Here is a 14,514-nt window from a genome sequence, read left to right on the forward strand (position 1 = left end):
TCTGGATTTGTTTGAGCCCCAGACTGGGGCTAATGTGGTTGAAGCTCTGCTGGGCTTGCTGCTCTGTTATGACAAGAAAAGCCATTGTCCTAAAATGGAAAAAAATCCCACCCACACGTCTTGGAAGACATTGGGTTATAGGGGTTGTCCAAAAAGTTCTATAATACTTTGAATGACTTGCCTGGACTTCCCACAGTCAACCTTATCACCACTAAAAGACACCTTTGTTAGGGCTCATGTACAGGGGGCGTTTGGAAAACTCTTCTGAATGATGGAAACTGACTGCTGGAAAACGTAGGTTAAAAAACGACAGTTTAGCTGCGTTTGCATACCGCGTTTATGCTCGTTTGCGTTTAGAAGCGTTTTTAAAAGATAACCCCTGGAGACCTTCCCAAATGCCCAGAATACACTGAAAAATGTATTTCAAAAAAAATACTATTTCAGATATTTTGAGAGAAATAGAGAGAGCAGAAGCAGAGAGCAGTATGTGTTAAGATGACCTGTCTTTTCTGGTTGTCTTCACTATGGATCCCATCATGAGCATAATGCAGCACGTTCTACCATTTTTTCCTTCACGCAAAACCTGGAACTGACTGCGCTGGTGTGCTAGGTCCATTTGAGTACCAGGAAAACGCTTTGCATGCATTTCTGATGATGAAAAAAGGCTCTGGACAGCATCTGGATATGGAACAGTTAAAAAACGCTTCTAAACGCAAATGCTTCTAAACGCGGTTAACCACGTTTACACGCGTTTAAAAGAGTTTGGAGTTTGAAACACCAGTAAAATCTACTAAATGCAAGTTTGGTGCGTTCAAAAAAACCACTGTAAACTCAACTGCCTGTAAACGGCTGTAAACGACGATGTGTACATGGACACATAGGAAAACATTAGGTAGAGTTCAGGGGCTGCTGAAAAAAATGCAAAAAAGCTCCTGAACGTCAGTTTATCAGCTGCAGTGTACATGAACCCTTACTCTTCTTTTTGATTGTCTTCAAAACCCTGATACCTGTAATAGTTGTTGCAAGTTATTTTCTTGGTGGATTAATATTTCCAAGGTGATGAAGACCCACATGGGACTTGTGTGACCGAAAACTACTGAATCACACACACGCTTTGGCACCTGCAAAAGTTTACTGCTCTCTCCTAACAATAGAGCCCACTGCAGGGGCGGACTGACCATTTGGGCCCTCGGGCATTGCACGAGGGCCCAGGGGCAGTAGGGGGCCCCATGAGATACCCCTAGTACCTTTCATAGGCTTTTTTGGGTGTGGTTTGAGTGTGGGTGAGGACACAGGGGCCCCATGATCCCCTATTGCCCGGGGGCCCCATGAGTTGTCAGTCCGCCCCTGGCCCACTGTACAACTGCATCCTTCTCTTTACGGTTGAAGTCTTATCAGTCTTAGGATCATCCCTTGTGAAACCAACTTCTCAATGTAAATTATACAGGTACTGTATATTCTTATGAGGCAGTATGTCTAAGATGTAATTTTTTTTTCTCACAGAATACACAAATAATATATTGGGTGCTGATTTGTGCATCTGGTTTATAGGAATGTTTTTTCTGGAATCAAAACATTTTCAAGAAAAAAAAAATTTAAAAAAAATGTAGAAAAATGCCTGTTAACAAAGAAATACACTGCAGTGTGCAAAGACAAAATTATGTGATGTGTTGCCATCTGCTGGTAGTTTTGTGGAATTGTAGTATATTTTTTGCACTACCTAAGAGTTGATTTTATGATTCCAGTTTTTATAAGATTGCAGGTCAAGAAGCTTATTTCACCAGACAAGAACCACTGCAATGGGATAAAATACAGCAGCGTAGATTATGTCTTGGAGGTCAATAGAACTTAAATATCAATAGCAAATGTAACTTTTTTCGGAATATTCTGAAGCACTGACTGGAACAAATACAGTATGCAGATCTGGAGTCATGGCTTCAATCTCATCTAACAAGTGTTTGTTTTGAGTCAGGGAACCAGCAACACATCATTTACCACATCATTTACCTGTAATGAAGTATATGCCACAATGTGCTGGCAGGTGGATCCTGTAGAAATGTTCTGTGCAGGGATGCCGGTCCGCTTCCTTTCTCTAAACTTCAGCGCTGCAATGTTAACAACTTGAGTCTTCAGGCAGTACAACAATACATATGGTCCAATGGGAACATGTCCCCTTTCTTCCTCCTCCTCCATAAACATTTTTTGATTACAATGATTGACCGAGACAGGTTCATCTAGCACCCAGGGCAAGGATGTGGAACTGCACCCCCTCTTCCACTGGTAATACATGGTGTAGAATGGGTCTACTGCCCTGCATTAATTCTCCTCCCCTTTGCTCTGCTGCACCCAGGGCAGCTGCCTCTTCTGTACACCCTTTGTCCCGGCCCTGATTGTAACCAGTACAGAACAGGGTCCTCCAGTGCCCAGGGCAAGGATTCAGAATTTTTCCGCCCTCGTCCACTGTTAATACATGCCATAGATTGGGTGTACCACCCTACATCTATTCTTTTCCCCCTTGCTTCTATGTGTTCAGGGCAGCTGCCCCTCCTGCCCACCCCTTGTCCTGGCCCTGCTTGTAACACCATCTGTGAATGGGAGAGAGTTTGATCAACCACAGGATTCCCTCCTCCATTCACAGATCATGTTACAGGCAGTGTACTCAATGAAATAATTTTCTTCAGTAGAGGAGATGGCAGGATGGGGTGTATCCCCGTGAGACCATTTGTACTGATGTTGTGTTGTGCCTCCTGAAGATCTGAAGCTGTTAAGCATTGCAGCATTGGAAGTTCAGAGCCAAGTAGAAGACTGCATCCCTACAGTGGCGATTTCTCCAGGATCCAGCTGTCTTTACATATGTCATTATAGGTACGTGATTTTTCAGGCAGCTTCAGCATAAGTTTGAATGGGGCTATCTCTCTTTGTGTCACAGCATTAGAAGAAGTGTTCTTGGAAGATGGCCATTCTGCAGTCACATTAGGGTATAAGACTTGGCCTTATTTATGAAGCTGAAGGAAAGTTGGGCAATGTCACTTCTGACTTTATTCAATTTTCCTTTGTTTTTGTTGGCCCTTGTACCCCACTATTAGTTCACAATACAGCCATACAAAGTTCCTTTGAAAAGGAAAAGCTGTGCAAAGCACCAGGCTCTGCACTGTTCTGCCTTCAGTCACGGAGTAATTGCAGCGCTTTGCATACTGTATGTACTGTATGAATGAACTGAGAACTTATGATTAGATCAATTACTTACAGGAAAGATTGCTTGGTACCTGGGTAACCTATCACCAGGCCTCAGTATTGTTATCGGAATGCATATCTAGGGGTTGTGCTGTTCTGAAAGTTGGAGACATCTATAAAATGTCTGGGGGCTCCAAAGATACTCTGAGGTGCTACAATCACCCTACAAAATGACTTAAGTGCAGAAACCCATTGCAACCGGTCATTTATCACCAATCTTCAGTATAGAGTAGTCATTGGTTGTTGTTGCTTGACTTAACTATTTGACTTGACTATTTATGTCATCACCTACCACTATATAAGAAATATATTCAAGATAAAAATCTCCAATACATTTAAACAATGTACATCATTAGCGTTGAAGTTTCTGGTCAACGCATGGACATGTACTGTATGTCAGTGTCAGAACCCCAAAGAAAGAGGATGTTACTGAAGGCAGGCTTTATTTCTAACTAAAGACCCAAATTTTGTGCTACATTATTTCTCCCTGAGGTATGATGTCAAAAAAAAATGAACAACAGTAAATAACTCACCAACAGAATAAATAACTCAGCACCTTACATATTTATTACTGAACTTTTAGCCCAGGGTGCTTGTTTTACCTAATGCCCAAACCTGCCAAAGAACGCTTACTCTCAAAACTAAAGAGAAGATGTATTGCCATAAGAATACCATAAACAAATTCCATTGGTTGTAAATATATTTTATTGCTGTGTAAATGTAGCTTCTGTATTTCTGGGAATTTATTCAGCCACAGAGATTTCCCGATGTCTCTGGTTGTAGTAAAATGACGCAGAGGGCGTTTCAAGGAAGCTCATCAAATGCAGGAAGTGGGAAGTCATCTTTACATTGCTGCGAGGTATTGAGTGTGAACAGCAGCAGAATGATGGCAGATGCTGAATTGTTTAGAAGGTGGAAGTTCTAGAGGTGGAATCCTGCACATAACCCAACATGGATAAAGAGGAAATGGATTCCAGCACATCCTTGAGCTCCAACACCTTGTCCATGCGTCTGGGGTGGGGCTGTAAAAGAAAAATACAATTAATAAAATGAATAATAGAACCTGTTTATCAGCATATTTCAGTATTTCAGAGCCAGATCATACACAAGGCAGGAGCCCAGGGCCCTGTTAATGTACATGGAACAATTTGTATGCTCCTGCAGTAACCCAGGAGGATAACGCAGTTGGTCAAGCTCATGCCAACACAGACATGGAATATGGAATAAAATAGTCAGTAGATTACTTACCTGCAAACTCACGAGCCAAGTAGGTTGGGACTCCCCAGCACAATCCCTGGACAGCAGTACCATACTGGGCAAGGTCATTTATTTGTTGGTTAGTGATAAAGTAATGTTTTTTAAGTTCCTCCAGCTCCTTCTTCTGCTCCTGCAATGGAAAAGGGAATAGATTTAAATTCTATCTCTTTGTTTCATTACATGCAACCTACAATGTTGGTGTGATCAAATAGTGGCTGTATGTCTGTTGAGAATTCAAATGAATACTATCATTGCTAAGTAAAAGGCAGTTGAAAATGAACAGGTTTATGCTGCTTAATGCGCTTCTAAATGTGTCCAAGTCACATGACCATCTTTCCTTTAATTACAGAGCTCTCTCTGTTGCATTATTCATACACCATGGGGCACTGCAGGCTCCATACTATAGCCCACATTTTATGAATGGGCCAAAAAATGCAGGCTTCAGTGAATTTAAACCCATGGAATATAATGGAGAGTGGATAGCGATATCTACTCTATGTTATAAATGATTGAATTACTCATCACTGGTGATTAGATTGAAATAACTATATAGTGGTGGATAACACAGATGTATTCATTGCACAGATGGTTGGCCTCCTTGTATTCCATTCATATCATTAATTGGAGTTTGGTTCACTATTTCCCACACACTTACCCTTTTATGTATCATATCCTCAAAGATGCCCAGTCCAGGGAAAGTGTCAATATCCATATGTGCGATCACACAGATACCTTTGTATGGCATGTGGTAAGCCACTATGTTCTGGGGGAAGGTGAAACATATCTGATTATTACCATATCTATGTTACATCCAAATAAAGTGCACCTGTCATAAGAGAAATATGTGGTCTGCCATTGCTGACCTTCTACTGAAAACGCTAGTGACGTGGCTGGGTCTGGATAAATATACTTGTAAGTCACAAACCTGGAAAAATCATGCAGCAGATAAAGGTCTTGTTTTGGGCCAGTGCCTTAAATTATTGAAGCCACAACTTTACTGTGATAATCAGAGAAATAGCATTTTCAGAAGAAGAGGTCAGCAATGGCAGCTGACATTTGTTTCTCAGTTTTCTTTCATTTTTTCAGTACAGAAAATATATCTACATGTCCAAACATGCCTAAATGCAGGAGTCTGCTTAATTAAAATAATATTAAAAATAATAATACATTTTATTTTATATAGCATCTTTAAAGGTAGCTTCTCAAAGCGCTTTACAAAGAAAAAAACAAGAAATACACAGGATAAAATAAAGGAAAAAAGGGACAATTACATGAAAACATGTCTAAAGAAAAAAGTTTTTATATTTGATATGAATGAGTTTTGAGAAGATGGCTCTCTGATGTTCTTTGGAAGTGAATTCCGGAGTTTTGGAGCATAGCATGAGAAGGCTCTGTCTCCCATTTAGTGTAGGTGAGTATGGGGGACACACAAAAAACAGAATTTGAGGAGTGGAGGTTACCGGGGGGAGTAAGTTCACAAGAGTTCAGAGAGATAATGGGATGCCAAGCCATGAAGAGCCTTATAGGTGAGCAAGACTATGTGAAACCTTTTCAGCTACAGTGTATAATAGCATAGGACCCAGCCGAGCAAGGATCCATTCTGTCAAATAGTTTATAACAAATTAATTGAAATGTCAATGCACTGCAGCTAAAGACACAGAATAAGTATATGTGAACTGTTTACTCAGCCAAAGGATTTGTTAGTCTGTTTAGCCAGTCTTGTGATCTTAGAATCCCTGTCAAGTTTGCGCCTTCATTTTCCTCTACTGCCTTTAAGAATTACAACTTGGCCACCAATCTGCCCCAACCTGCTGCCTGGACAGTGAAGGAGCAGTGCCACATAGGAAAGGTCACTGCTCTACTCTTACTGTCTATAAGCATGTTCAGACAACAATGTGCAAAGCAACAGACACCTTATTGGTTCAGTGTTCTCTCTACCAATATGTGCTGCTGTGCAGATAATTACAGAAAACTGATTCTAAAGACATCTTCAGGTACTTTAGCTGTAAGAGTAGTATTTAAGAATACTTTTAATAGTTTTCAATGACTATGAAACTGGACTAAATGTTGCTTTTATAACGTTCATTTTTATATTATTTTAATAGGTTATTAATTTTCCAACTGAATTCTCTAAATTCTTGTAACTTGTATGTGGTTCTGTAAGCCTCAACAGATTCAGAGATGTCACTCAAAAGAGACTCTATAGTAGTCTTTCTTAACCAGGGATCCTTGGAACCCTAGGGTTCCTCCAGAGGTTGCAAGGGGCCCCTTGAGCTATGGCTAATTGACCTCCCATTTGATGATGCTGCACAGTTCCTGGGCCAATGCAGAGTCAGCTGCATGAAACAAATAAACTTTTAAGCTATCGTTAAAGAAGACATTCTAATCAATTGAATGCATTTGTCCCTCTGACCCTAAAAAGATTGGTTTTAGCTGGAATTTCTCAAGACATGAAAATTAAATAAAGAGTTTATCTGGGATAAAAGGGTTGTGAAAGGCTGCTCATACCTGGTTGTAATCAAAGACAGCGTTGGATGTCTGTCGTCCAGAATAGACATTAAACACAGCGATCTTGTATTGCTGGTCAATGTTAACAGTATGGTAGACAGTTTCTCCATTGTATCCATTGTTCACGTATTGGAATGACTGTAAGACACATTTGTGATACAATGTAATATAACTGAACAGATGTACAATACAAATTATGTCATTGTGTTACTGTTAATACTGACTTGGTGTGGTATGCTATAGACAACTTTACCGAAGTGGTGCATTTACATGATGGTTGTGCATCTAAGGATCATGTATTTGCCTCATTGTCATTGAAGAATTCTTAACCCACAGGAGACAGCAGCATACTTTGCATGGTGAGATTGCTAGAGGAACTGCTGCATCGTTTGATACAATTTTTGTACCTTGGAAATGGAGGTCATAATAACACCTGTCTCAAATAGTGACATTTTTACAAAAGAAAAGGGAATGTCCCTAGATTTGTTAAAGTCCAGAGAGAGCTTATTGGTTACGAAGTTCTTTAGAAATGTCAACATTTTGTAGGAGTCCAAAGGGCCCCCTTCTTTAGAGTTTAAAGAACCTGGAAGTAAGTCTTCCTAGGTCTAAACGTTTCAAGCCCTGATGAAAATTCAGGAGAAGCCATTTGGACCTCTGAAATGGGTTGAAAGAACTTTGCAACTAATAATTGTTCACTGTACTATATTAACCTTGGAGCACCACCTTCTCTATTTTAAACCATCATTCCAAGGCCTCGTTGTATACATATATTATTAAAACCACCAAACATGGCTACATGGCCATCTTCTAATATTGTTCACTACTTCAGATTGTTATTTTTGCCCATCAGATTACACAAATCAGTGACAATCAGTAAAATTACATTAATGGACAAGGTTTAAAAATAAATCAGTTGCCAGGCACATGCATGGCATGGCAAGTGGCATTTTTTATTCTTTTTTTTAGACTGCTGCCCCTATTTCCTTTCCCCAGTTATTCCTCTCTGCTGGATATTCTCATGGAGTATACTGTTACCCACAAGATGACCCTGTCACTATCCCTTAATAAAAAAGTAACACTTTTTATAAAGATTTCCTCTAATGGCCAAACATTCTAAAAGATTCATAAGTGATTCAAGGAAAATATGGACATTAATGTTGGTCCACTTTATCACAAAAAATCTAATTTGAAAATTCTGTATCATCATGTGTTTATAGTTACACATATTATTAACTATATTTAGTATTGGAAATACTATTGGATATACTTTTCTCTGTATGGACAATGATGGATCATTTGAAACTTGATTGTGTGTGTTCGTCATCAATGTATGTATTTTGCTTTTGTGCATGTATGTATATATCCAAGAGAGTAGAAAAATGGTACAGACCTGCAAATCAAACTGAATTGTACTGGCAACAGGAATGCTAGACAGCAAGATGCTAAATAATATTCTTCCTTTATGAAAATAGCCAGAAAACAAGTTCTATTCTGACATATTTCACACTAAGCCTGTCATGCCTGCAGTTGTATGTGAAATATTTGACGCTGCGGATCAAAATGAACTTGAGTCTTTCACCAGTTCTAACTTTTTATGTCAAATTCTCTTTTTAAAAAGTCAACATAATACATACTTGTGGAAGGATCTAGTTTTAATTAGAAACTACATTTTTATTTTCCAGCTTAAGTTAGTAGGAATATGACACTTCTGGGAGTGTCAGATCATACTAACTGCCAGCTAGTTTTGTCTTTTGACTCACTTGAGTGCAGTAGTGGCTACTAACACATAGTTGTAATGAACGTTTTGTCATCATGTAGCTCTGCCATCCCTAGAGAGGGTCTCTCTGGAGCAGTCAGGGCTGGTTATATTATAAGAAAGCTTTCATTGCATGTATGTGCATGCAGCTCCTGCTGTTAGCATCAGTGGGAGTCTTAGTGGAAAGTAAAACCTGACACACCTGGAGGAGTCGGATTTCCATTAATTTTGCAAAGCTTGCAATTAAAAAAAATTAAAAAGGCCCAAGGAATTTTTTCTCATAGTTCCTATTTTTCCTATAGTATATAAAAAAAGTTTTAAAACTAAAAGGTTAGAACTGGTGAAAGGTCTTTAAAATGACAACAGAAAAGATAATGATCAAATTTTAAAAAATAAAACAAAAAATAATTTACATTTTTATTTTGAAAATGTTTGAAGCTGTATAGGTGTAATGTAATGAACAATATTTCCACATAGTATTTTCTATTTATTTACATACAAAATAAAATCAGGTACCGTATATGTATAAGTCATTCTGCACAGTCCCCTTTTTTGAGGGTGAGGGATATTTGCATTTTCTTACCTGATCTCCCTGCAATGGATTTATGAAGACTGCCAGAAATCCAAGAAGAAGAAGCTATGGAATAAGCAATTAAAGAAACAATTCAACAAAAAAAATCTGTCTGTAAAAATTAATATGTAAGCAGTCATTTCTGCAGTTGATTAAATAGATAATTTAACCCAGATCTAAAATTACACGGGCCAAGTAAAGAATGAGCACAGTTTACATGTGATGTTATCATTTTCTGAGCCAGTTGGAAGTGCAGCTGCTAAATTAATCAACTGGTTCATCAAATATTTACACACTCATGTTCATAGATCTGTTTTTATTGTACACTCCAATTAAACATGGAATTGTAAAGTAAATGTAGCATGTTAATTTAATTTTTAAAGTGCTTTTCAATATTTTACAACTAAAGATTTCATGAAAATCAGTTCTGCTACAAAGGTCCTTGTTCGGGCAGTTCCAGTTAAAGAGTAACAACTTTCCATCCCTGTCTTTCAAATGCACAGTTTGCACTCATTCATTGCCACCTTGTCGCACTGGCTTTTGTTGGACACTTCAAATGGCAATTTCAAAGCGCATTACCCAAGCATAGTGCACTGTTGTCACCATTAGTGGAAAGCATTAATATAGACAGAGAATGGGTGCAAAATCACTGAGGTATAAATAAGGATTAAAATCATGGTTGAAAATAGTATTTTTTTAAATGGCAATTGTTTCTGATAGAATCCCCCTTAAAAAGTAATATAAATGCTATTGAGCCAGGGCTTGCATCTACTTTAAACTGACTCAAGAGGCAGATACCACCTGCTCAGGCACTCCAGTTTACATCTTGGAATTCACCATCTGCAAGTGGTTGGCTTGTTGCCCTGATAAGTAACTCCTTATGCCAATATACCTTCTATCTCAATGACCTTAAAATTCTCAATCCCAACAAACACATACTGGAGCATCAAAAACAGGTTGCATAGCATTCTCATGTGAGACAATGCCCAAATCCTATTTATTAGCTTTCTAAACCTGTCAAATCTGTGGTGGCTCTAGTTCTTGAATAGCATTAGCTGTTCACTAGTTAAGTAGAATTGCAGTTAAATGAACTTTTGAACTGAAAGAGAGTTTAAAATATTTATAGGTTTTCTGAACCTGCCTAAAATAGTTCAGAGCAAAGTGACAGATTCTCTTTAATTATTATATCTTTTAGAAATAAACTCTTGTATGTTGATTTTTAGGCAGTCTTAATAAGAAATAGAAATTAAAAATAAAACTATCCAGTGGTGAGCTCAACCCAACAGTTTCTGGCTCCACCTTTTACTACAACCATTGTAAAACCAATCAATAGTTTAACTCTTCAAACATATTTCTCAAAAGATATGCATAGCCCAATTTTTTTTTAGCTTTAGATAAACCAGGGAAGAGTTAAAACCCATCATTTTACCTTTTTGTTTGTTTGTTTTTTTGTTTCTGTGTCCTTGTAAGTGATTTCCCTTCACTTCATGTCCCAGAGATGCAACAGGAAGTGAGAGGAAATCTCTTGCACAGCAAACAACTATTCTCAGTAGAAAGTTTACCTCTCTTCTTATTCTATAAAAAAATGCAGAATTTTTGATTTCCATTACCTTTTGTCTGCGTGACCATGGTCACCAGGACAAACACAGAGGATAAAACTACCTGCCAAGTGCACAGACATAGAAACATGTGCATTTCAAAGCACAAATTTATCATTTGCCGGGATGAATGAACTTCCAATGCCTACAAGTTATGTCATCCCAGTATGGTGAACCAAGATGACCAAAGATCCCGAACCCCTGAAGAAGACCAGGGCAAATATGTTAGGAACAGCAAGGGAATTTGAGGGTGTTGCATTGCTGGAGAGGAAATGAGTATAGCTCCACAAGTATGCGACTCAGAAGCAAGGTGCTTGAACTTACTTCTGAGTTGCTTTGATTTGTTTTTGAGTTACCCAATGAGTTACTTTGAGCTGCTTTTGAATTTAGATTGATTTGTATAGGGTAGAAAAGCAGCTCCAGTGCAAAAAAAGCCAATCTACATGAGCCTGTAAAGAAATTTGTTTCAACCTTCTAGCATCTCACAATATTTCAGATTTTAGGTCAGACTCGTAAATATATGCATAAGAGCTACTTACCATTGTTCCCATTGTCGCTGTGCTGTTTATATGCAGAGAATATTGAGGGTTCTGTATTGTGTGGTCATGCTCTGCCCATTTATATGTTTTCACCAAAACCACTACACAATGGCTTGAGATAAGTCACAGAATTCCAGCTGACGTTATCAGTGATACACCAGAGTAAACCCTATGTGAGGGTGATACATGTTTGTTAAAAAGGATTGGTTTAATATTCCACTCTCCTGACCCTTTCCCTTCATAGCTTTTCTGATAAAAGAATCCTACAAAAACAAATAAAAACAGGGTGTAGATGTGACATAGAAAATTGGTATACAATTAAAAAGGAGAAAATATGATTTATGGAACAAGATTATTTAATTTACTAGCCTAAAAAATAAAGATGTGAATCATACTTTAGAATGATAATCCCATAATTTATAGATGATAAAATATTCTATTTATTTTATCCAGTAACATACACCCATCAGTTATACACTGCTCAAAAAAATTAAAGGAACACTTTTTAATCAGAGTATAGCATCAAGTCAATTAAACTCTTGGGATATTGATCTGGTCAGTTAAGTAGCAGAGGGGATTGTTAATCAGTTTCAGCTGCTTTGGTGTTAAAGAAATGAACAACAGGTGCACTAGATGGGCAACAATGAGATGACCCCCAACACAGAAATGGTTTTACAGGTGGAGGCCACTGACATTTTTTCCCCTACTCATCTTTTCTGACTGTTTTTCACTAGTTTTGCATTTGGCTAGGGTCATTGTCACTACTGGTAGCATGAGGCGATACCTGGACCCTGCAGAGGCTGTACAGGCAGTTCAACTCCTCCAGGATTGCACATCAATATGTGACATTGCCAGAACATTTGCTGTGTCTCCCAGCACAGTCTCAAGAGCATGGAGGAGATTCCAGGAGACAGGCAGTTACTCTAGGAAAGCTGAACAGGGCAGTAGAAGGTCCTTAACCCATCAACAAGACCAGTATCTGCTCCTTTGTGCAAGGAGGAACAGGATGAGCACTGCCAGAGCCCTACAAAATGACCTCCAGCAGGCCAGAAACAGACTTCATGAGGGTGGCCTGAGGGCCCTATGTCCTCTAGTGGACCCTGTGCTCACTGCTTGGCACTATAGAGCTTAATTGGCATTTTCCATTGAACACCAAAATTGGCAGGTCCATCACTGGCGCCCTGTGCTTTTCACAGATAAGAGTAGGTTCACCCTGAGAACATGTGACAGACTTGAAAGGATTTGGAGAAGCCATGGAGAACGTAATGCGGCCTGTAACATTGTTCAGCATGACCGTTTTGGTGGTGGGTCATTGATGATCTGGGGAGGCATATCCATGAAGGGACACACAGATCTCTACAGGCTAGACAATGGCACCTTGACTGCCATTAGGTCGGGATGTAGGCATATAAAATGTGTGTATCATAGATATAACTATATAAATAAAATGTGAGTAAATGCACTGTATATACATTCATGTATGTGAAGTTGGCACTGATAACAGACCACACAAACTGCATGTTTTCATATCAAAAGGATAGAACAAAGGCTCTTTACTATGTTAATTTATCAAATACAAATGTCCTGCACTTGGGTAAATAAACTAATCTTAAAAAGTGACATAGAAAAGCAGCTCGTACATCAGGCAATAAACATAATAGCAAATGAATAAAATTGCAGCGCTAATCAAAAAACATAAAGTCCAATAAATCAAAACAAATTCCAGTTAAAAAATGTCCAAAATATTCCCACGATCCACCATCACCAGGACACCCAAATGGATCAGCCTCTTACCAGAAATTCTGACCGAAACACACCGGTCAATATAGGCAACTCAAATGGGAAATGAAAATGTAGATCATGGAACCAGCAATCCTCATCCAGGTGGATATCAATCTTCCCCTTTAAAGATCTGAAATGGGTTCTAAAAGAAGACTCCCATCCAGTATTTAGAATAAAAGAAAAAGGCCACTCTTAGTGTAGTATTTAAGTAATAAAATTACCCTGTTTAATTACAAGTTACTCATACATTGTTTTGGATGGTTACCAGTAGAGATGAGCGAAATATTCAAAAATTCGATTCGGCTGATTCGGCGAATTCGCGGAATAAATTCGATTCGAGTCGAATATATTCGCTGTGAATTTAACTTATAAAAAGGGTGTTTCTAGGCTTCAGAGAGCCTTTATATTAGTGCAGAACACTGTACCTTTAATTTGGAGTCTGCTGGGGAAGAGAAATAATACTGTCAGTCAGTATGACATGCAGATGAGTGCCGTCGATCTTAGAATCACCGCACACTTCACTCATTTGGGCAGTCACGGGGCCAAAACCAGAGTGTGGAGCCACAGTGTGGCGGTGGAGGCAGCAGCAATGGGAGGCCATACAGCACCCTATGACAAAATGGAACCCACCAGCAGTGTGAGGAGACCTGAAAGTGGCACATGGCAGAGTGTGGCGATGGAGACAGCAGCAATGGGAGGCCGTACAGGGACCCATGAGACACTCTGGACCTGGCAGCAGCATGAGGAGGCGGTACGGGGGCCCATGGCAGATTACGGGCCTGGCAGCAGCAATGGGAGGCCCGTAATCTGCCAGCACCCTATGACAAAATGGAACCCACCAGCAGTGTGAGGAGACCTGAAAGTGGCACATGGCAGAGTGTGGCGATGGAGACAGCAGCAATGGGAGGCCGTACAAAGACCCATGACACACTCTGGACCTGGCAGCAGCATGAGGAGGCGGTACAGGGGCCCATGACAGATTACGGGCCTGGCAGCAGCATGAGGAGTCGGTACGGGGGCCCATGGCAGATTACGGGCCTGGCAGCAGCAATGGGAGGCCCGTAAGGTGCCAGCACATTATGACAAAATGGAACCCACCAGCAGTGTGAGGAGACCTGAAAGTGGCACATGGCAGAGTGTGGCGATGGAGACAGCAGCAATGGGAGGCCGTACAGGGACCCATGACACACTCTGGACCTGGCAGCAGCATGAGGAGGTGGTACGGGGGCCCATGGCAGATTACGGGCCTGGCAGCAGCAATGGGAGGCC

The 14,514-nt window shown here is 39.7% G+C and overlaps 1 protein-coding gene across 1 annotated transcript; it reads right to left on the bottom strand.

The window, feature by feature from the left end:
- Nucleotides 1-3,921: 3,921 nt before the first annotated feature.
- Nucleotides 3,922-11,557, bottom strand: LOC149454716 (gastrokine-2-like). Its single transcript, XM_089687158.1, has 6 exons — nt 11,464-11,557; nt 9,339-9,392; nt 7,000-7,137; nt 5,147-5,254; nt 4,483-4,621; nt 3,922-4,256 (listed from the first exon to the last, which is right to left on the bottom strand). Exons 1-6 carry the CDS (start codon nt 11,473-11,475, stop codon nt 4,156-4,158), a joined length of 552 nt encoding a protein of 183 aa, XP_089543284.1. The 5' UTR covers nt 11,476-11,557; the 3' UTR covers nt 3,922-4,155.
- Between the last annotated feature and the right edge of the window lie 2,957 nt (nt 11,558-14,514).

This window comes from Staurois parvus, unplaced genomic scaffold, assembly GCF_062004578.1.
Source record: "Staurois parvus isolate SC_StPar_1 unplaced genomic scaffold, SC_StPar_1.0 ptg000420l, whole genome shotgun sequence".
In the NCBI taxonomy this organism is placed as follows: domain Eukaryota; kingdom Metazoa; phylum Chordata; class Amphibia; order Anura; family Ranidae; genus Staurois; species Staurois parvus.